The sequence below is a fragment of the Piliocolobus tephrosceles genome, chromosome 4, assembly GCF_002776525.5.
Source record: "Piliocolobus tephrosceles isolate RC106 chromosome 4, ASM277652v3, whole genome shotgun sequence".
NCBI lineage: Eukaryota > Metazoa > Chordata > Mammalia > Primates > Cercopithecidae > Piliocolobus > Piliocolobus tephrosceles.
Genome location: NC_045437.1, coordinates 155,067,477 through 155,088,248, shown reverse-complemented (window position 1 = coordinate 155,088,248; position 20,772 = coordinate 155,067,477). Strand labels below are relative to the sequence as shown.

Sequence of the window (20,772 nt, the reverse complement as noted above, 5' to 3'; positions counted from 1 at the left end):
GGTGATTTTAAAATTAAGAAGTTTAAGTGTGCTGGAGCACTATAAAAATCTTGTGGGTGCAAACTTTTTACTATTGCAGAAAGTAAAAAAAATAGAGTAGTTTCTAGGAGAGGAAGTTTTGAAAAGCTAGGAGTATTGCTTCCCATAAGAGGAAAATAGTAATGAGCTTACCTCTTTAATTTTTTTCTTTTAAACTATAGTATTCTTCAGAGGAGGAAGAAGTTGATCTTCAGACAGCCCTTACAGGGTATCAAACAAAACAGCGAAAGCTTCTAGAACCAGTTGATCATGGAAAAATTGAATATGAGCCATTTAGGAAAAACTTCTATGTCGAAGTTCCAGAGCTAGCAAAAATGTCTCAAGAAGGTAAAATTCCATCTTTTCATTTACTAACAGAAGAGGATACATTTCACATTACTCAAGAGAAATGTGGATAGTGTCTGATGAAGGAGGGTGTTTTGGAAATATTTTTAAAATGATCAAAAATTAATTGGCCAGGTGCTTTGGCTCACGCCTGTAATCCCAGCACTTTGGGAGGCTGAGGTGGGCGCATTGTTTGAGCTTAGAAGTTCGAGACCAGCCTGGGCAATAGAGTGAAACCCCATCTACTAAAATACAGAAAAGTAGACCGGACGCAGTGGCTCACGCCTATAATCCCAGCACTTTGGGATGCAGGCAGATCATGAGGTCAGTAGTTCGAGACCATCCCGGCCAATATGGTGAAACCCTGTCTCTACTAAAAAAAATACAAACATTTAAAAAATTGTTTTGTTTTGTTTTGTTTTGAGACAGGGTCTCCCTCCATTGCCCAGGCTGGAGGCTGGAGTGCAGTGGTGCAGTCATGGCTCACTGCAGCCTTGATTTCCTACCACACCCCGCATCCCCCCGACAGGCTCAGGTGATCTTCCTATGTCAGCCTCCTGAGTAGCTGGGGCTACAGGCATGTGCCACCACACCCAGCTAATTTTTGTACTTTTTGTCGAGGCAGGGTTTCACCATGTTGCCCAGGTTGGTCTTCAACTCCTGGGTTCAAGGGATCTGCCTGCGTCTGCCTCCCAAAGTGCTAGTTGCTGGGATTACAGGTGTGAGCCCCTGGGCCTGGCATAAGAGTTAGAGATTCTTAATCTTATGCCTAATTGAAAAGTAGAAGACACCAATAGAACAATATTTAAGAACTTTTAATCTGGGTTTTGTTTTGTAGAGGTAAATGTGTTTCGATTGGAAATGGAGGGCATTACAGTTAAAGGAAAAGGTTGTCCCAAACCAATTAAATCCTGGGTCCAGTGTGGAATTTCCATGAAGATCTTAAATTCCCTCAAAAAGTAAGTGGTTGGTGGTTGTTTATGTTTTCTGTGTCTTGCTGCTCAAAATAGTCCTTTCACACCAGTGTCTCCCTGAGTTACATTTTTACTCTAAAAAAACTTACGTTTAAAAAAATTGTTGGCCGGGCGCGGTGGCTCAAGCCTGTAATCCCAGCACTTTGGGAGGCCGAGACGGGCGAATCACGAGGTCAGGAGATCGAGACCATCCTGGCTAACCCGGTGAAACCCCGTCTCTACTAAAAAATACACAAAAACTAGCCGGGCGAGGTGGCGGGTGCCTGTAGTCCCAGCTACTCGGGAGGCTGAGGCAGGAGAATGGTGTAAACCCGGGAGGCGGAGCTTGCAGTGAGCTGAGATCCAGCCACTGCACTCCAGCCTGGGCGACAGAGGAAAAAAAAAAAAAAAAATTGTTTTATTGAGATAATTTACATATCAAAATTTACCCTTTAAATTATACAACTGCTTTTTTTTTTTTTTTTTTTTTTGAGACAGAATCTTGCTCTGTTGCCCAGGGTAGAGTACAGTGGTGTGATCTCACTGCGCTCACTGTGACCTCAGCCACCCGGGCTCAAGCAATTATCCTGCCTCAGCCTCCTGAGTGGCTGGAACTATAGGTGTGCGCCACCACGGCTGGTTAATTTTTAAAATATTTTTAGTAGAGACCAGGTTTCACCATGTTGGCCAGGCAGGCCTTGAAATCCTGACCTCAGGTAATCTGCCTGCCTCAGCCTCCCAAAGTGCTGGGATTACAGGCATGAGCTACCATGCCTGGCTTTTTAAATTTTTTATTTATTTTTTTCTTTTTTGAGACAGAGCCTCCCGCCTCTTCCCTCAGGCATGCATTGGCACGATCTTGACTCACTGCAACCTCTGCATCCCGGGTTCAAATGATTCTTGTGCCGTAGCCTCTTAAGTAGCTGGGATTACAGGTACCCGCCACCACACCCAGCCAATTTTTGTATTTTTGTATTTTTTTTTTTTTTTTTTTTTTGAGACGGAGTCTCGCTCTGTCACCCAGGCTGGAGTGCTGTGGCCGGATCTCAGCTCACTGCAAGCTCCGCCTCCCGGGTTCATGCCATTCTCCTGCCTGAGCCTCCCGAGTAGCTGGGACTACAGGCGCCCCCACGTCGCCTGGCTAGTTTTTTGTAGTTTTTAGTAGAGACGGGATTTCACCGTGTTAGCCAGGATGGTCTCGATCTCCTGACCTCGTGATCCGCCTGTCTCGGCCTCCCAAAGTGCTGGGATTACAGGCTTGAGCCACCGCGCCCAGCCAGTATTTTTGTATTTTTAATAGAGACAGGGTTTCGCTGTGTTGGTGAAGTTGGTCTCAAACTCCTGACTTCAAGTGATCCCCCCACCTTGGCCTCCCAGAGTGCTGGTTAAATTATGCAACTTGGCTGGGCGCTGTGGCTCACACCTGTAATCCCAATACTTTGGGAGGCCAAGACAGGCAGATCACGAGGTTAAGAGATCGAGACCATCCTGGCCGACATGGTGAAACCTGTCTCTACTAAAAATACAAAAATTAGCTGTATGTGGTGGCGCATGCCTATAGTCCCAGCTAGCCTGTAGTCCTAGCTACTTGGGAGGCTGAGGCAGGAGAATCGCTTGAACCCGGGAGTCGGAGGTTGCAGTGAGCTGGGATTGTGGCACTGCATTCCAGCCTGGTGACAGAGAGAGACTCTGTCTTTTTAAAAAAAAAAAAAAAAAAGCAAGTTATGTGTTTTTTTTTTTTTTTTTTTTTTTTTAGACAGAGTCTCGCTCTGTCACCAGGCTGGAGTGCATTGGTGCATTCCCGGCTCACTGCAACCTCCACCTCCCAGGTTCGAGCTTCAAGGGATTCTCCTGCCTCGGTCCCCCAAGTAGCTGAGATTACAGGAATGCACCACTGCGCCTGGCTAATTTTTGTATTTTTTGTAGAGACGGGGTTTCACTGTGTTGGCTAGGATGGTCTTGATGTCTTGACCTCATGATCCACCCGCCTCAGCCTCCCAAAGTTCTGGGATTACAGGCATGAGCCACCGCGCCCAGCCAACTTAATGTTTTTTAGTGTATTTTTATAGTTGTGCAACCATTACAATAGTCTAATTTTTGAAAAATTTTTTTGAATTTTTTTTTTTGTGTTTTGATTTTATTTTTTTTTTTGAGACAGAGTCTCACTCTGTTGCCCAGGCTGGAGTGCAGTGGCGTGATCTCGGCTCACCGCAACCTCTGCCTCCCGGGTTCAAATGATTCTCCTGCCTCAGCCTCCCAGGTAGCTGGGACTACAGGTGTTTACCACACCATGCCTGGCTAATTTTTGTATTTTTAGTAGAGACAGGGTTTCACCATGTCAGGCTGGTCTCAAACTCCTGACCTCGTGATCCGTCCGCCTCGGCCTCCCAAAGTGCTGGGATTACAGGTATGAGCCACCGTGCCCAACCTTTTTTTTTTTTGAGACAGAATTTCACTCTTGTTGCCCAGGCTGGAATGCATTGGCTCTATCTTGCTCACCGCAACCTCCGCCTCTCGGGTTCAAGCGATTCTTTTGCCTCAGCCTCCCAAGTAGGTGGGATTACAGGCATGTGCCACCACGCCTGGCTCATTTTGTGTTTTTAGTAGATACAGGGCTTCTCCATTTTGGTGAGGGTGGTCTCGAACTCTCTACCTCAGATGATCCACCCGCTGCGGCCTCTGAAAGTGCTGGGATTATAGCATGAACCACCAAGCGTGGACCCCCCCTTTTTTTTTTTTAAGAGGTGGGGTGTCAACTATGTTGACCAGGCTGGTCTTGAACTGCTCTCCCCAAATGATTCTCCCATGTCAGCCTCCCAGAATGCTGGGATTTAAGTCACGAACCACTGCCCCCTGCCTAATTTTTAAATTTTTCATTATCCCAAAAAGAAACTTTTGTCCATTAGTAGTCAGTCTTCTCCCCTCTCCCCACCCCTGGGCAACCATTAATCTACTTTTTGTCTCTAGAATAGATTTGGCTATTCCTAACATTTCATGTAAATGGGATCAAACAATATATAGTCTTTAGTGACTGACCTTTTTCACTTTACATAATGTTATCAAGGTTAGTCCATATTGTAGAATGTGTTAGTACTTCATTCCTTTTTATTGCCAAATCGTATTTTATTGTATGAATATATACAGCCTTTTGGAAGTTTATTTTTATGGGAACACATGGGACCTCTTTGGGGCCCAGCAATCTCAATTCTTACCTTCCTTTGGTTTTCTTTTTAAGGCATGGCTATGAAAAGCCCACGCCCATCCAAACCCAAGCTATTCCTGCTATAATGTCTGGACGAGATTTGATTGGCATCGCCAAAACAGGAAGTGGAAAGACCATTGCTTTTCTGTTGCCCATGTTTAGACACATCATGGATCAGAGGTCATTAGAAGAAGGAGAGGGGCCAATAGGTACAGTTATTTTCATTGAACTGTTTTTCAAATAACAGCTTTGTTGTCAAAGAGAAAGACCTTATAGTTTATAATGTTCTTAATTATGACAGTGAAGATGTCTTTATGTACATTTTCTTTATCAATTTGGCACTTTGGGGCTGATTTCCCCTTACCAGCAGGTGGAGTGAGAATCTTCAGAGCTCTGGAGTGACATCTCAGAAGTACAAAAACAGCCCCTCCTGGCACAGCTCAGTTTTTAAACTCTGACTTGGCAGGTAGACTCCTCGTGCATCTATCTGTTTATTTATATTGAGGTTTGTTAGCCCAGTATCAGTGGATATACAAAGGCAACATGGAAGATACTAGGGAAACATATTTTCCTAGGTAGTTTTTGGCCTTAACAGGCTATAATGCCAGCATTTCATTCAAGATTAGTTGTTTAGATTCTGGTTTCTTGATCATCTTGGCAGAGATAACTCTTGCAAAGTTGAATAGGGTTTTGGAAAGTTGTTCAGCTTTTCTCTTAGGAACACGGGGCATAGTATATCTCTCCTCCGTCTGTGCCCCTCAGACCAAAGTTGTTTCTGGAAGCAGCAGTATGGCTTCTGTGGCACAGTGAGTCACTTGATTTTCTTTGTTCTGTGATTTGCATTAGAAAACTATTTGCGTTCCATTGAACCAAGTATTTATTTTCCTGAGGGTTGGATGAGGCATTTAACTGTCATTTATCTTCTTTTAGCATGTTTTTAAACTCTGCTTGTACTTATCCTTCCGCACAACCTCTGCTGTTATACAACTTTTGAAATAGTTTTCAGAGATGCATAACAAAAAAAAATAGGTGAAGCAATCTGAACTTTATTGTAGAGGTGAAATTGAATACTTTAAAGCATAGCCTTAAGAATTTTGGTGGTTAGGCTACTGATGTATTTATCTTTCCAGCTGTCATCATGACTCCAACTCGAGAACTGGCTTTACAGATTACTAAAGAGTGTAAGAAGTTTTCCAAGACTTTGGGACTTAGAGTGGTCTGTGTTTATGGAGGAACAGGAATCAGTGAGCAGGTAGTTACATAAGAAACATTCATGTTTTCCATTCTTTTCTCAAGTTGGAAGATTCAATAAAGTAAAAGAGTGACTTTTACTTTTAGTTTTTTGAATAGTGATTGCTTCTAAAATCATTTTAAAAATGAAGTATAAAAATAATAGTAAGAATTAGTTATTTCATGCAGGATGAATACCTTCGGAGAAGTAATGTACAGCATGGTGACTAGTTAATATTATATTGTATGCTGAAGAATTTGCTAAGCCAGTAGATCTCACACCATGTTCTTTTTTTTTTTTCGTTTTGGGGTGGAGTCTCGCCCTGTTACCCAGGCTGGAGTGCAGTGGCGCGATCTTGTCTCACTGCAACCTCTGCCTCCCCGGTTCAAGCGATTTTCCTACCTCAGCCTCCCAAGTTGCTGGGACTACAGGTGCCCGCCACCTTGCCTGGCTAATTTTTGTATTTTTAGTAGAGATGGGGTTTCACCATATTGGCCAGATTGGTCTTGAACTCCTGACTTCAAGTGATCCTCCTGCCTCGGCCTCCCAAAGTGCTGGGATTATAGGCGTGAGCCACCGCGCCCAACCGATCTTAAATGTTCCTACCACAAAAGAAAATATTGGTAACTGTGTAAGGGGATATGTTAGCTTGATTGTGGTCATCATTTCAGAGTGTATATGTATATCAAACATGTTGTACACCTTAAATATATATAATTTTTGTTAATTATGACCCAATATAGTTGTGACAAAAAAGAATATGTTAATGCTATATTAGAATTTTTGAGTCATTTTTACATAGATTATCCCTCCTCCCTCTTCCCCTGCCTGAGAAGGCAGATTTTTTTTTTATTTTACATATGAGGAAATATTCAGAAAAAGTTATTAAGTTGACCAATTAGGTTAATACGTTCTAGAGTTTGTCCTGGAACCTAGGTCTCTGATCTCTGAGCGTTTATTTTCTATAATCTATGCTGACGTCTTTAAAAAGTGACGGTGGCCAGGCACAGTGGCTCTCGCCTGTAATCCCAGCACTTTGGGAAGCCAAGGCGGGTGGATCATGAGATCAGAAGCTCAAGACCAGCCTAGCCAACCTGGCAAGACCCCCGGTCTCTACTAAAAACACAGACATTAGCCTGGCGTGGTGGTGCGTGCCTGTAATATCAGCTACTTGGGAGGTTGAGGCAGGAGAATCACTTGAACCTGGGAGGCGGAGGTTGCGGTAAGCTGAGATCACGCCACTGTGCTCCAGCCTGGGAGACAGCAAGACTCCATCTTGGGGGGGAAAAGTGATGATGATTACTGGGATGCATTAATATCAGAGGTGTTTTCTTCTTCTTCTTTTTTTTTGGTTCTGTTTTATTTGAGACAGCATCTTGCTCTGTTGTCCAGGCTGGAGTGCAGTGGTGTGACCTTGGCTCACTGCGTCCGTGACCTCCTGCTCTCAAGCAGTCCTTCCTCCTCAGCCTCCTGAGTGGCTGGGACCAGAGACGCATGCCACCACACCTGACTAATTTTTGTATTTTTTTGTAGAGATGAGGTTTTGCCGTGTTGCCCAGGCTGGTCTTGAATTCCTGGGCTCAAGCAATCTGCTTGCCTCGGCTTCCTTTGTGAGCCACTATGACCAGCCCTTCAGCTGTCTTCTAAAGAATGAAATAGTTTTCAGATATTTTGCTTGAGTAGAAGAAGGCAAAAAAGTAGGTTCTGTGATTGGATAAGTTTTGGAAACGTTGGAGTATAAAAAGTTAAAACCGGTTTCTTTCCTGTAAGACTTCTTAGTTCTTAATAAGCTAATGTGTATCGTGTTGCTAGATAAATGGGATAAATTAAGTGTCGTTTTCTGAACTTAACTACAAAACTGTTTCTTTCTTTTTTTTTTTTTTTTTTGAGACGGAGTCTCGCTCTATCGCCCAGGCTGGAGTGCAGTGGCCGGATCTCAGCTCACTGCAAGCTCTGCCTCCCTGGTTTACGCCGTTCTCCTGCCTCAGCCTCCCAAGTGGCTGGGACTACAGGCGCCCGCCACCTCGCCTGGCTAGTTTTTTGTATTTTTTAGTAGAGACGGGGTTTCACGGTGTTAGCCAGGATGGTCTCGATCTCCTGACCTCGTGATCCACCTGTCTCGGCCTCCCAAAGTGCTGGGATTACAGGCTTGAGCCACCGCGCCCGGCCAACATTTTGTATTTTTTAGTAGAGACGGAGTTTCACCGTGTTAGCCAGGATGGTCTCGATCTCCTGACCTCGTGATTCGCCCGTCTCGGCCTCCCAAAGTGCTGGGATTACAGGCTTGAGCCACCACGCCTGGCCGACAAAACTGTTTCTTAGGACTCTTGTTACAAGAACACACTTCAAAAATATTCGCTTTTGTTAACTCCAGTGCTATTTTAATTACCTGAACTTCATTTTCTAAGTTTATAATTTTTCATGACTATAGTTTGTAGAAATACACTTACAAAACAACATGGTACGTGCTTGCACATTGTATTTATATAAATGCCAAACAAAAATTTTATATGTTAAGGGACTTCTGGTATTTTGCATTCCATTGCATTTAAAAACTGCTGGTTGTGATTGACCGCTATGGCTCATACTTGTAATCATCACAGCACTTTGGGAGGCTGAAATAGGAGAATCACTTGAGTCCAGGAGTTTGAGACCAGCCTGGGCAATATAGTGAGACCCCATCTCTTAAAACAGTAAATAAATTAACGAGTGCCTATAGTCCTAGCCAGTGGCTAACTAGAGAATTTTGCAAATTTGATTTGCCACTATCCCTCAAAATCAAGAAACGAACTTAAGAAAGCAGTTTTTAAAGAAAAGTGATCATCTCTTAAGCCCAGGATCTAGGCTGCAGTGAGCTATGATGACACTGCTGCACTGGACAACAGAGCCTGGGCAACAGAATGAGACCCTGTCTCAAAAAAAAAAAAAAAAAAAACAAAGCTGATTATGACTGTTAAAGGATTTAATGATTCACTAATGTGGCAGTCCTCAATTTGAAAAACACTAGTCTATGTGGTCACTTAGAAGTTTCTTTTTCTGAGACAGGGTCTCGCTCTTGCTCAGGCTGAAGTGCAAGGATGTGATCATAGCTCACTGCAACCTTGAACTCCTGGGCTCAAAGAAGATCACTTTTTTTTTTTTAAGCTGCTTTCTTAAGTTTGTTTCTTGGTTTTGAGGGATAGTGGCAAATGAAATTTGCAAAATTCTTTAGTTTTTATTTGTTTCAAATTTATGGCACTATGTGGTCACGTTGTTGCTGTTTTTTTCTTTTTTGAGACTGAGTCTCACACTTTCACCCAGGCTGGAGTGCAGTGGTACGATCTCACCTCACTGCAAGCTCCGCCTCTCGGGTTCACCCCATTCTTCTGCCTCAACCTCCCGAGTAGCTGGGACTACAGGCACCTGCCACCACGCTCGGCTAAAATTTTGTATTTTTAGTAGAGACGGGGTTTCACCGTGTTAGCCAGGATGGTCTCGATCTCCTAATCTCGTGATCCGCCCACCTCAGCCTCCCAAAGTGCTAGGATTACAGGCGTGAGCCACTGCGTCTGGCTGTTGCTGTTTCTTTAGTAGTGCCCTGAGATTCAAAATAATTAAGCAGAAGGCTTTGAAGTCTTCTTACCAGACTAGGCAAGAACTAAATGTAATATTTTTTAGTGTTTAAGTAAGCATTAGTGATAGACTATTAAGTTTCATCTTCTTTATTAGATTGCTGAGCTGAAAAGAGGTGCTGAAATTATTGTTTGCACACCTGGTCGAATGATTGACATGTTAGCAGCTAACAGTGGTAAGTCAGGGGTATTTTTTTGGTGTCTTTCGTTTTGAATTCTTTACATTTTTTTGTTAAAACAGATGCAAGAAACCAACAAAGGGTTTCTATATTTCTTCTTAAAGTTGCAGTATCTTAAAATTTGTAGCCTGTAGTCCCAGCTACTTGGGAGGCTGAGGCAGGAGAATAGCTTGAACCCGGGAGGCGGAGCTTACAGTGTGCCAAGATCGCCCCCCTGTACTACAGCCTGGGTGGCAGAGCGAGACTCCGTCTAAAAAAAAAAAAAAAAAACTTGTATTGGAATAAGTTGATTATTACAAGCATTAATGATATTTTTGCAATTTAAAAATTTTTTTCAGAAGTAACTCCGTTTGATCATAACTTGGATTCTTAATCCATTTTTGGCCTGGCTTTGCTTAGTAAAAGAATAGGGTAGTAGCCTTTTCTTTATTACAAAATTTAGACTTTTTCTCCACGAGCTAGTATTTTCTTACAATACTACATAAATTAAGATATTGCAGCTTCAAGAAATTTTATCTTTTGTAAATATTGCATGTTTGTAGCTCAAATGTTATGCTTTGTTAAATTATTCCCTATCAAAACTCTTACTAAACTGTTGACATTATTTAACTTCTGTGGAGAAAGGCCCTTCAAGATTTATAGAACTGGGCTTCCGAGACTTAAACCATCAAAGGTAGGTAATTTAATGCTGTTCCCGACCTTGCAAAACTAATTGGGGCTACAAATACTAGTGTGGAATACTTAAATATTAGATAGCACTTATTTTGGCCCTTTTTATTTTTTGAAGAAAATGTTCTCAGAGGTTTCTGTTGCAATATTCAGTATGTACATAATAGAGTGTTAAGAACTGTGAGTTAGTGCATGTTTTTAATAGTATTCTGCTTGAATTTCTGTATGAACTTAATTCTAATTGTACATGAAGTTGGCAAAGTGACATCGAAATTGTTTGAGAAGTCTTTGTGCTTGTCTAGCATATGGAAAGTTTTGGTTTGAATGCTGATTAAATAATCCCTTGTTTTTTTTTTTCTCAATGCTGCATTAAGTCTCCTGAAATTCATCTTGATTAATTTTACCTTTTTCTCTTATCTGTCATTTTGGTCTATTTTTAAATAACTTTTTATACATGTTTTTGCCAGGAGATTGATTCAACAGTTGATAGCAATGCTTGTGTTAATATTTTAGAAGAGGTTTCCTGTGTATATATTTTGTTTTCACTGGTTAGGAAGCCAGTTGGCATTTATTTAAGTCAGTGGGTTCACTTAATAAAATTGGGATTTATATCTTTGTATGGAAAATGTGTTTATGTAATGTGTTTTGGTATTTAAAGTTTTTATGTGATACATTAGTTTCCTAATGCTGTCAAATAGCTTCTCATTAAGGGTTTGACGTGCCCATTTAAGAAGCTTCTAAATATATGAAGTAGGTTGTAAAATAATATAGAGAGGCATTTTCTGTGTCTAAAATAGCACTAGAACTTGCTTTCCACACATACGCTGTAATCTCTAATATGTTTTTTTCTAGGTGATGCTGTCAGATAATGGCTGATGTGGCTCGATGCTTCATCTCAGTCTTAGTTTTATGATGTGTTTTGGAGAGGGCTGTTTTCTGAATTTTACAGGTTCTTCAGGCCCTATGATGGTATGCAAGAGACGAGTTTGACAAAATAAAGGGCCTCATATACCCATTGTCAGAAAGTATTTGTCACTAGATTAAGACATTTTAGATCAAAATTTCTTTTCACTTTTTAAAGATACCTAACTTACCCCTCTGGTTAAGTCAGGCATTTTAGTTTCCTTTACAGTTTTTAAAAGTTCTTGGTAGCCATAAAATGAATTGGGACTGATTTTTAGTTTTCTTTTTGTCTTTATTTTTCTTCTCATCTTAGGTCGGGTTACAAATCTTCGAAGAGTGACATACGTTGTTTTAGATGAAGCAGACAGAATGTTTGACATGGGTTTTGAACCCCAGGTAATCATTACATTTCTTAAGTGTTTTGAACTGTAAATATAACCTTGTAGCTGCCATGAGAATGAAATGTTCATGTGGTTTCTGAAATTCACACACACTTCTGTTGCATGGTAATACAGAAGACTGGGGACATAGAGTATTGAAGCACATATTTATGTTTCAGATTCCTCATAAAACTTCTTCAGGAGGTGTTTATACTGGCATTTCTTAGCCATGTAAGACCAACACCAGTAAAACTAGAATTGGAGTGCTAATAATAGACCTTAAGCCTTATTTTATTATTTTGAGATGGAGTCTTGCTCTGTCGCCCAGGCTAGAGTGCAGTGGAGAGCGATCACCACTCACGGCAACCTCTGCCTCCTGGGTTCAAGCGAGTCTCCCACCTCAGCCTCCCAAGTATCTAGGACTACAGGTGCCAACCACCACACCTGGCTAACTTTTGTATTTTTAGTAGAGATGGAGTTTCACCACGTTGGCCAGGCTGGTCTTGAACTCCTGACCTCAGGTGATCCACCCACCTCGCCTCCCAAAGTGTTGGGATTACAGGCGTGAGCCACTACGCCCAGCCCATTGTCTTTTTAAATAAATTCTTTTAAATCATGCTTTTAAATACCTCATTATCTAGTCTAGATAGCACATTATTTACATTTATCAAAGTCATTCACTTTTACTAAGATAATGGCCCAAAGAATTTGTCTAGCCTAGGTTTTTATATTTCTTATATATGCTGTTTGCTCAGGTGCAAAATTTCAGTGATACAGATTTATAGGAACACATTTTAAAGGTGGTAGAAAGTTTTCTGAAGAAGAGCATTGTGAATTGTCAGTAGGCTGTAGTTGCCAAAAAATAAATAAAAAAGGATTATAAGAGACCACAGTAATGGAAATGTGCATGGAAAAGGGATAAGGCAAATGTCATATTTAGCCTTTTCAGTTTATCCATGTACTCTCCAAAAATTTATTGCCTGTTTTATGATAGTGCATGTATTGTGTTTAGATTTAAGGACTGCATTCTAAATGAGATGTAAATAGAAGAACACAGAAGAAGCAGGATTATGGTAATGCTTGAGCCATATGAGAAATAGTTAAAATGATATTCAGCTTTGGGCAGGGCATAGTGGCTCATGCCTTTAATCCCAGCACTTTGGGAGGCCGAGGCAGGCAGAACACTTGAAGTCAGGAGATCAGATTAGCCTGGCCAACATGGTGAAACCCTGTCTCTACTAAAAATACAAAAATTAGCTGGACATGGTGATGGACGCCTGTAATCCCAGCTAGTCGGGAGGCTGAGGCAAGAGACTCACATGAACCTGGGAGGCACAGGGTGCAGTGAGCCGAGATCGCGTTACTGCACTTAAACCTGGGCGACAGAGCTAGACTTCGTCTCAAAAAGTGATAATATAAATAATAATAATAATCAGCTTTAAGTAGAAGATATGATAGCATCCTTTAACTCTGAGCAAGTGTCACATGAAAGCAGCATTGAATTTATTTTTTTGGTCCCAAGGAGTACAAATGGGATCCAGTGGGGAAGTCATATGGAGCTTGATCTGAGTTTAGTTTGAGGAAGGACTCGATAAACATTATTTGGAGATGAAACATTGCTTCGTGAGGAAGCGGGCACTGATATAATACTGAATATCTGTTTCTTCCAGGTATTCAAGCAGAGGCAAGGGGTCTGTTTGTGTAAAGAGAGTAAAGAGAATTGAAGTATCAGATGAAACAGAGTCACGTGCCCAGTCATGTGAAATCTTAGATTTTATTATAATGCTTTAAGTAGATAAGAGTGATTGATAGGGACCTTCTGGTGAACCAAGTTCTTATAGAGCGAGTTCAAAACAACTTTTTCCATTGAAAGGCAAAGTGTGAATCATTCCTTGCCATAAATACATACAGATATATAAGTACATATAAACAAAATAAATGATTAATTCCGCATTCTCTCATGTATTTGTGTCCGTGTGTGTCCTTATCTACATGTATGTGCTTATGTACATGTATGTGCTTATATACATGTATATAAGTACATGAGAGAGAAATGCTGAATAATTGTTTGTTGATAACTGAAAACCTGCTGGAGGCTGGGCATGGTGATGTATGCTTATGAACTCTGCACTTTGGGAGGCCAAGGCAGGTGGATTGCTTGAGTTCAGGAGTTCAAGACAAGCAGGGGCAACATGGCGAAACCTCGTCTCTACAAAAATACATAAAAATTAGCTGGATGTGGGAGCATGCGCCTATAGTCCCAGCCACTCAGGAGGCTGAAGTAGCAGGATTGCTTGAGCCTGGGAGATAGAGGCTGTGGTGAATCAGCGTAATGTCTCTGAACTCCAGCCTGGGTGACAGAGTGAGACCGTGTCTCAAGAAAAAAGAGGAAAATTTCTATTTAGTTTGTGATTATTTTGTGAGCTTCATAGATCAAAGCTGCACACTGACTTCTGCCTAGAGAAGAGGTGGCAAGCAGTAGTGTGCTTCCAGGCATGATTATATACTGAAGAAAATAGTGAGAATTGGGAATTATTTTTATTTATTTATTTATTTTGAGTCAGAGTTTCACTCTGTAGCCCAGGCTGAAGTGCAGTGGCTCACTGCAACCTCCACCTTCCAGGTTCAAGCGGTTCTCCTGCCTCACCCTCCTGAGTAGCTGGGATTATAGGCGTATGCCACCACGCCTGATTAATTTTTGTGTTTTTAGTAGAGACAGGGTTTCACCATGTTGGCCGGGTTGGCCTCTAACTCCTGAGCTCAAGTGATCCTCCTGCCTTGACCTCCCAAAGTGCTGGGATTTCAGGCCTGAGTCACCACACCCAGCTTGAAAATTGGACATTTGAATCTAGTAATGTGGTAGCTTGGGAATCAGATTCTCCCCTTTCCCTAGGGTTTACTGTTTCTTATTACTGTTATTGTTTATTATTTTTGTATTTGATTGTCGTAGGTGGTCTGTGGCTAGGATTGCCCTGAGGTGTACACTTAAGGTCATTTCATGTGTTTTCTGAGCCTGTGGCATTCTTTTTTTTTTTGAGACAGAGTCTTGCTCTGTCACCCAGGCTGGAGTGCAGTGGCCGGATCTCAGCTCAGTGCAAGCCCCGCCTCCCGGGTTCACGCCATTCTCCTGCCTCAGCCTCCCGAGGAGCTGGGACTACAGGCGCTTGCCACCTCGCCCGGCTAGTTTTTTGTATTTTTTTTTTTAGTAGAGACAGGGTTTCACCGTATTAGCCAGGATGGTCTCGATCTCCTGACCTCGTGATCCGCCCGTCTCGGCCTCCCAAAGTGCTGGGATTACAGGCTTGAGCCACCGGAGCCTGTGGCATTCTGTATGTGTGGTTACTCTGTAAATATCTTTGGATATTCATTTGTTTTTTAATCTCCTAGTATTTAATTTTTGGCTCTCAAAAGGAGAAAAATTAAGGCAGAGGGAAGGGGCATCAGATTTTAAAACCCCTGGTAGTCACTTCAGCTTGAGGGGTCCAGGCTTGCAGTGGTTTGCAGGGTGTGAATGCAACAATAACAGCCAGTGTCTCTTTGTCTTTACCTCTGTGATCAGAAGTAGCAATGAGAGCAGAGATCCTCCATATTTGGAGGACAGAGTCCTTCTTGACCACCCTGGCTCTTGCAAGCTATGTACAGTTTGCTTCAGAAATGTGCATGCCTGCCTGCTGTGGGGCTGTTTGTGGGGAATGGTTAACTGCTACTGTGCTAAGAGCTGAAAATGACAGAAAACAGCCACAATTTATCTTCCAGGCTTTTCCCAGGAAGTTGCAAACCTTCTGTAGATTCCAGAATTCCAAAGTGGTTACATCAGACAGATTCTACCAGCACAGTTGTTGTCTAGGTGTGGATACAGATTCCTGGTGATTCCCACTCTGCCAGCTTCCCAGAATCCTCCTCTTTTTGTCTGTTTTTATTGCATATTCCTAGTACTTAGAACAGTACCTGGTTCAAGATGGTTCTTTAATAAAAACGTATTGAATAAATGAAGGGAAACAGTGGTAGTGGGTTGTATCCTAGATATAATTTGAAGATAGACCACTACATTTGTTGATGGATTGGTTGTAAGATGAGCGACAGTGATTAATCAAAGATGTGTCCTAGATTTTTGGCCTAAGCATGTGTGGAGTTGTTGTTTCTTGAGATTGAAAGACTGTGGGAGTGGCAAAACTGAGATGGTTGTTCTCAAAAGTTCCTTTTACTTGGTTTTAACATTGCGTAAGCTTTGAAGACCCTATTTACCATATTTATTTGTAATGTTTTCTTTTTCTCAGGTCATGCGCATCGTGGATAATGTTCGTCCTGATCGACAGACGGTTATGTTTTCAGCTACTTTCCCCAGAGCTATGGAGGCTTTGGCTCGCAGGATCCTGAGTAAACCTATTGAAGTACAAGTTGGAGGCAGGAGTGTGGTTTGCTCGGATGTGGAGCAACAAGTGGTGGGTACCATCTTTAGGAAATTCCCAGTTTCCTTGATACTTAGGTAGTATGTGTGATCCTTTTGGGATCACTGTGTGTGAGGTAGGCAAGATAATTTCTACAATGAAGTCGTATATCACTACTGTAGCGTTCAGTATTTTACCAGATACACTTAACTATGCTGTTCCATGCAACTATTTAAAATGCTCTTTTTTTTTTTTGCTGGGTGCAGTGGTGCATGCCTGAAGTTGCAGCTTTTTAGTCCCTGTAGTTCTGGACTGTAGTGCACTATGCCTATCTTTGTCCATACTAAGTTCAGCATCAGTGTGGTGACCTCCTGGTAACAGGGGACCACCAGATTGCCTAAAGAATGGGATATTCTACCCAGGGCAGAAAAACAGAACAGGTCAAAACTTTGTGCTGATCATAGCTGGATCACATCTGTGAATAGCACCCTAGCCATAGTGAGCCCTGTTTCTTTAAAGACATAAAATAAAATGTCGTTTTAGTTTCTTTCATCAAAAGTGGTGAGTGGTGAGCTGATACATAGAAATGTCACATACCAGATGGGCATGGTGACTCATGCCTATAATCCCACTATTTTAGGAGACCACGGTAGGAGGATCACTTGAGGCCAGGAGCTGGAGACTAGCTTGGGCAATATAGTGAGACCCCTGTCTCTACAAAGGGAAAAGAAATGTCACATATCTATTTTATCTCTTGGTTACTAGGATATGAAATTAAGAGCCAGAGAGAACAGATGATCATTTGCCCACATTTGCAAGCCTGTGAAACCCTGAAAGTTTACAATTTTTTTTATTGTTTGCAATTAAAATCAACATCTTCCTAGCCCTTGGTAAAGATATAGCAAGATATTTTCATTTATTCTTTCACCACAAATAAAATGAATATTTCTGTCCAAGGGATCCATTTGCATTTTCACTCCATTAACTTGGTGCAATGTGGTGTTTTCAGATTGTGATTGAAGAAGAAAAGAAATTCTTGAAGTTACTTGAGCTTCTAGGCCATTATCAAGAGTCAGGATCTGTCATTATATTTGTGGATAAGCAGGAACATGCTGATGGTCTTCTTAAGGATTTAATGAGAGCATCTTATCCTTGCATGTCTCTTCATGGAGGTAATTATTCACTTGATTCACGCATAAAGTATCTATTAAGTACTTGCTGAGCATTGTGCTGTGTTCTCAATGATATTTACTTTGTTCTCTATAATTCAGAACTAAATTTTATATCAGTTGTTTACTCAAAAGTGCTCTGTGGGAGTAAGTATTATTATTGCCCCATCTAAGAGAAAGAAAATCATACAGGCATACTTTGGTTTGACCAAGTTCCATCACCATTTATTGACTATGGAGGAATTGAATTTAAATTTTCTCTGTGTTACACCCTTTCCATTGCACATGCTATCTGTAGGTTTTCATGATTCACTTTAAAGAACTTTTATTGAAATTTCAAAGTAACATTTTAATTTCTTATGATATTGCTGTTGTTACATACGTGTGGAACTAGAACACAAAACACAGACCGGGCACGGTGGCTCACACCTGTAATCCTAGCACTTAGGGAGGCTGAGGCGGGCGGATCACCTGAGGTCAGGAGTTGGAGACCAGTCTGGCCAACATGGCGAAACTGTGTCTCTACTGAAAATACAGAATTTAGCTGGGCATGGTGGCACGTGCCTATAATCCCAGGTTCAAGCAGGCAGGAGAACTGCTTGAACCTGGGAGGCGGAGGTTGCAGTGAACTGAGATCATGCCACTGCACTCCAGCCTGGGCAACAGAGTGAGACTCTGTCTCCACAAAAAAAAAAAAAAAAAAAGAAAAACAAAAGGCCGGGTGAGGTGGCTCACACCTGTAATCCCAGAACTTTGGGAGGCTGAGGCGGGCAGATCACAAGGTCAAGAGATAGAGACCAGCTGGGCACGGTGGCTCACACCTGTAATTCCAGCACTTTGGGAGGCTGAGGTGGGTGGATGGCTCAATCCTGGCTCACTGCAACCTCTGCCTCCCAGGTTCAAGTGATTCTCCTGCCTCAGCCTCCCCAGTAGCTGGGATTACAGGCATGTACCACCACGCCTGGCTAATTTTGTATTTTTAGTAAGAGACGAGGTTTCTCCACGTTGGTCAGGCTGGTCTCTAACTCCCAACCTCAGGTGATCCGCCCACCTTGGTCTCCCAAAGTGCTGGGATTACAGGTGTGAGCCACCACGCCCAGCCCAAAAAAGACTCTTTTTTTGTGGTAAATATTCACTGCATAGAATGTCCCCGCCCCCACCCACCATTTCTTTTTGTTGTTGTTTGTTTGTTTGAGACAGGGTTTTGCTCTGTCACCCAGACTGGAGTGCAGTGGTGCGATATCAGCTCACTACAGCCTCCGCCTCCTGCCTTCTGGGTTGAAGCAGTTCTTGTGCCTCAGCCTCCCAAGTTGCTGGGACTATAGGCTCATGCCATCATGCCTGACTAATTTTTTGTGTGTGTTTTAGTAGAAACAGGGTTTCGTCATGTCGGCCAGGCTGTTCTTGAACTCCTGACCTCAGAAGATCCGCCTGCCTTGGCCTCCCAAAGGGCTGGGATTACAGGTGTGAACCACCACACCCGGCCTTAGAATGTACCATTTTTTGTATATAATTCAGTGACATTAAGTACATTCACAATGCTATAACCTTCACTACTGTCTATTTCCAGAATGTTTTAATCACACTGAATAGAAACAGTACTATTTTAAGTAACAAATTTCTTTCCCCATCCCTAAGCAGTTGCTCATAACCTCTATTCTGCTTTCTGTCTATGCATTTGCCTCTTCTGCGTACCTCCTATAAGTAGAATCATACATTCTATGTCTTTTTGTGACTGGTCTTTTTCACTTAGCAGATTGCTTTCAAGGTTCATCTGTGTTGTGGCATTTGTCAGATTTTCTTTGTAAGGCTGAATAATATTCCATTGTATATATATACATACAGCCAGCCCTTCGTGTCCATAGACTGCAGATTGAAATTATTTGGGAAAAAATGTGTCTGTCCTGAACATACACAAAATCTATTCTTCTTGTCATTGTTCCCTAAACAGTACAGTATAAAAACTATTAATACATAGCGTTTACACTGTAATAGGTGGTTTTAAGTAATCTAGAGTTTTTTAAAGTTTTCAGGAGGATGTAGATGATATGGGCATACTATTCCATTTTATATAAGGGACTTGAGCATCCTAGGATTTTGGTATCTGCCAGGGGCCCTGGAACCAGTCCCCTGAGGATACTGAGTGATGACTATATTTGTTTATCAATTTTTTAGCTACTATTCATTGTCTACCCTCACATCAATTTTTCTTAGTTTTTCACACATTTCAAATAAATTGGAGATCAGGTTATGACATTTCATGTCAATATGCATATCGTTAACACTAGGTCAAAACTTGTTTCTTTCTTTCTTTTTTTTTTCCTGAGACAGTCTCACTGTGCTGCCCAGTCTGGTCTTGAACTTCTGGGCTCAAGCGATCATCCCTCCTCAGCCTCCTAAGTAGCTGGGACTACAGCAAAATTTGTGAATATTTAAAAAAATAAATAAATAAAAGCCAGCCAGGTGCAGTGGCTCACGCCTATAATCCCAGCGCTTTGGGAGATTGAGGCGAGTGCAACACTTGAGCTCAGAAGTTTGGGACCAGCCTGGCCAACATGGTGAAACCCCGTCTCTACTAAAAATACAAAAATTAGCCAGGCGTGGTGGTGGGTCCCTGTAATCCCAGTCACTCAGGAGGCTGAGGCAGAAGAATCGCTTAATCCCGGGAGGTAGAGGTTGCAGTAAGCAAAGTTTGCACCGTTGCACTCTGGCCTGGGCAACAAAAGCGACACTCTGTCTCGAGGAAAAAAAAAAAAACCCTAATCTGGGCACAGTGTTGCATGCCTGTAGTCGCAGCTACTCAGGAGACTGAGGCAGAAGGATTGCTTGAGTCTAGGAGTTCGAGGCCAGTCTGGGCAACATAATGAGACTCTATCTCTTAAAAACAAACCAAAAAACCATCTAAGAAATTTCGCTCAGTTTATCTCTGTCCCTACCCCTCTGAAGTCAACCACTTTTATTTTTTTTAGATGGAATCTCGCTCTGTTGCCTAGGCTGGAGTGCAGTGGCACGATCTAGGCTCACTGCAACCTCCACCTCCCGGGTTCAAGTGATTCTCCTGCCTCAGCCTCCTGGGTAGCTGAGACTACAGGCATGCACCACCATGCCCGGCTAATTTTTGTTTTTAGTAGAGATGGGATTTCACCATGTTGGCCAGGATGGTCTCGAACTCCTGACCTCAAGTGATCCGCCTACCTCGGCCTTCCACAGTGCTGGGGTTACAGCCATGAGCTCCTGCACGCAGCCTGAGTCAAATACTTTAAACAAATTTTTTCAACATGGATTAGTTTTTTTCACCTCTTAGAATTATAGATAAATGGAATCATATATAATGCATTGTTATTTATGTAAGGTTTCTTTTATCATATGCCTTTTGAGATTGATCTGTGTTGTTGCGTGTATCAGTAGTTCTTCCCCTTTTATTGCTGAATAACATTCTATTATATGACTGTGCCACAGTGTAGTCATTTCTGTTGGGCACTGGGGTTGGGGGCTGCTTCCAGTATTTTGGTTGCTTTAGCCACATCCCACAGAATACACCATAATCAGGTTGCAGAACAGTTCCATCACTTCCTAAAAAACCCCCTCATCCTGTCCCTGTAAAGATATCTTTCCCCATCCATAACTGCTGGCAATCACTCATGTGTTTTTTTTTTTTGAGACAGAGTTTTGCTCTTGTTGCCCAGGCTATAATGCAATGATGCCATCTCAGCTCACTGCAACC

At 42.1% G+C, this 20,772-nt stretch overlaps 1 protein-coding gene across 2 annotated transcripts in view; it reads left to right on the top strand.

The window, feature by feature from the left end:
- The window catches only part of DDX46 (DEAD-box helicase 46), a 75,131-nt gene that overhangs the window by 29,228 nt on the left and 25,131 nt on the right, over nt 1–20,772 (top strand). For both annotated transcript variants that reach the window (XM_023195917.2, XM_023195915.2), the window contains exons 8-15: nt 201–366; nt 1,202–1,322; nt 4,552–4,727; nt 5,649–5,770; nt 9,458–9,536; nt 11,425–11,507; nt 15,769–15,933; nt 16,889–17,051. In XM_023195917.2, the coding sequence (XP_023051685.1) occupies nt 201–366; nt 1,202–1,322; nt 4,552–4,727; nt 5,649–5,770; nt 9,458–9,536; nt 11,425–11,507; nt 15,769–15,933; nt 16,889–17,051 (1,075 nt within the window). The remainder of the gene's footprint in view (nt 1–200; nt 367–1,201; nt 1,323–4,551; nt 4,728–5,648; nt 5,771–9,457; nt 9,537–11,424; nt 11,508–15,768; nt 15,934–16,888; nt 17,052–20,772) is intronic.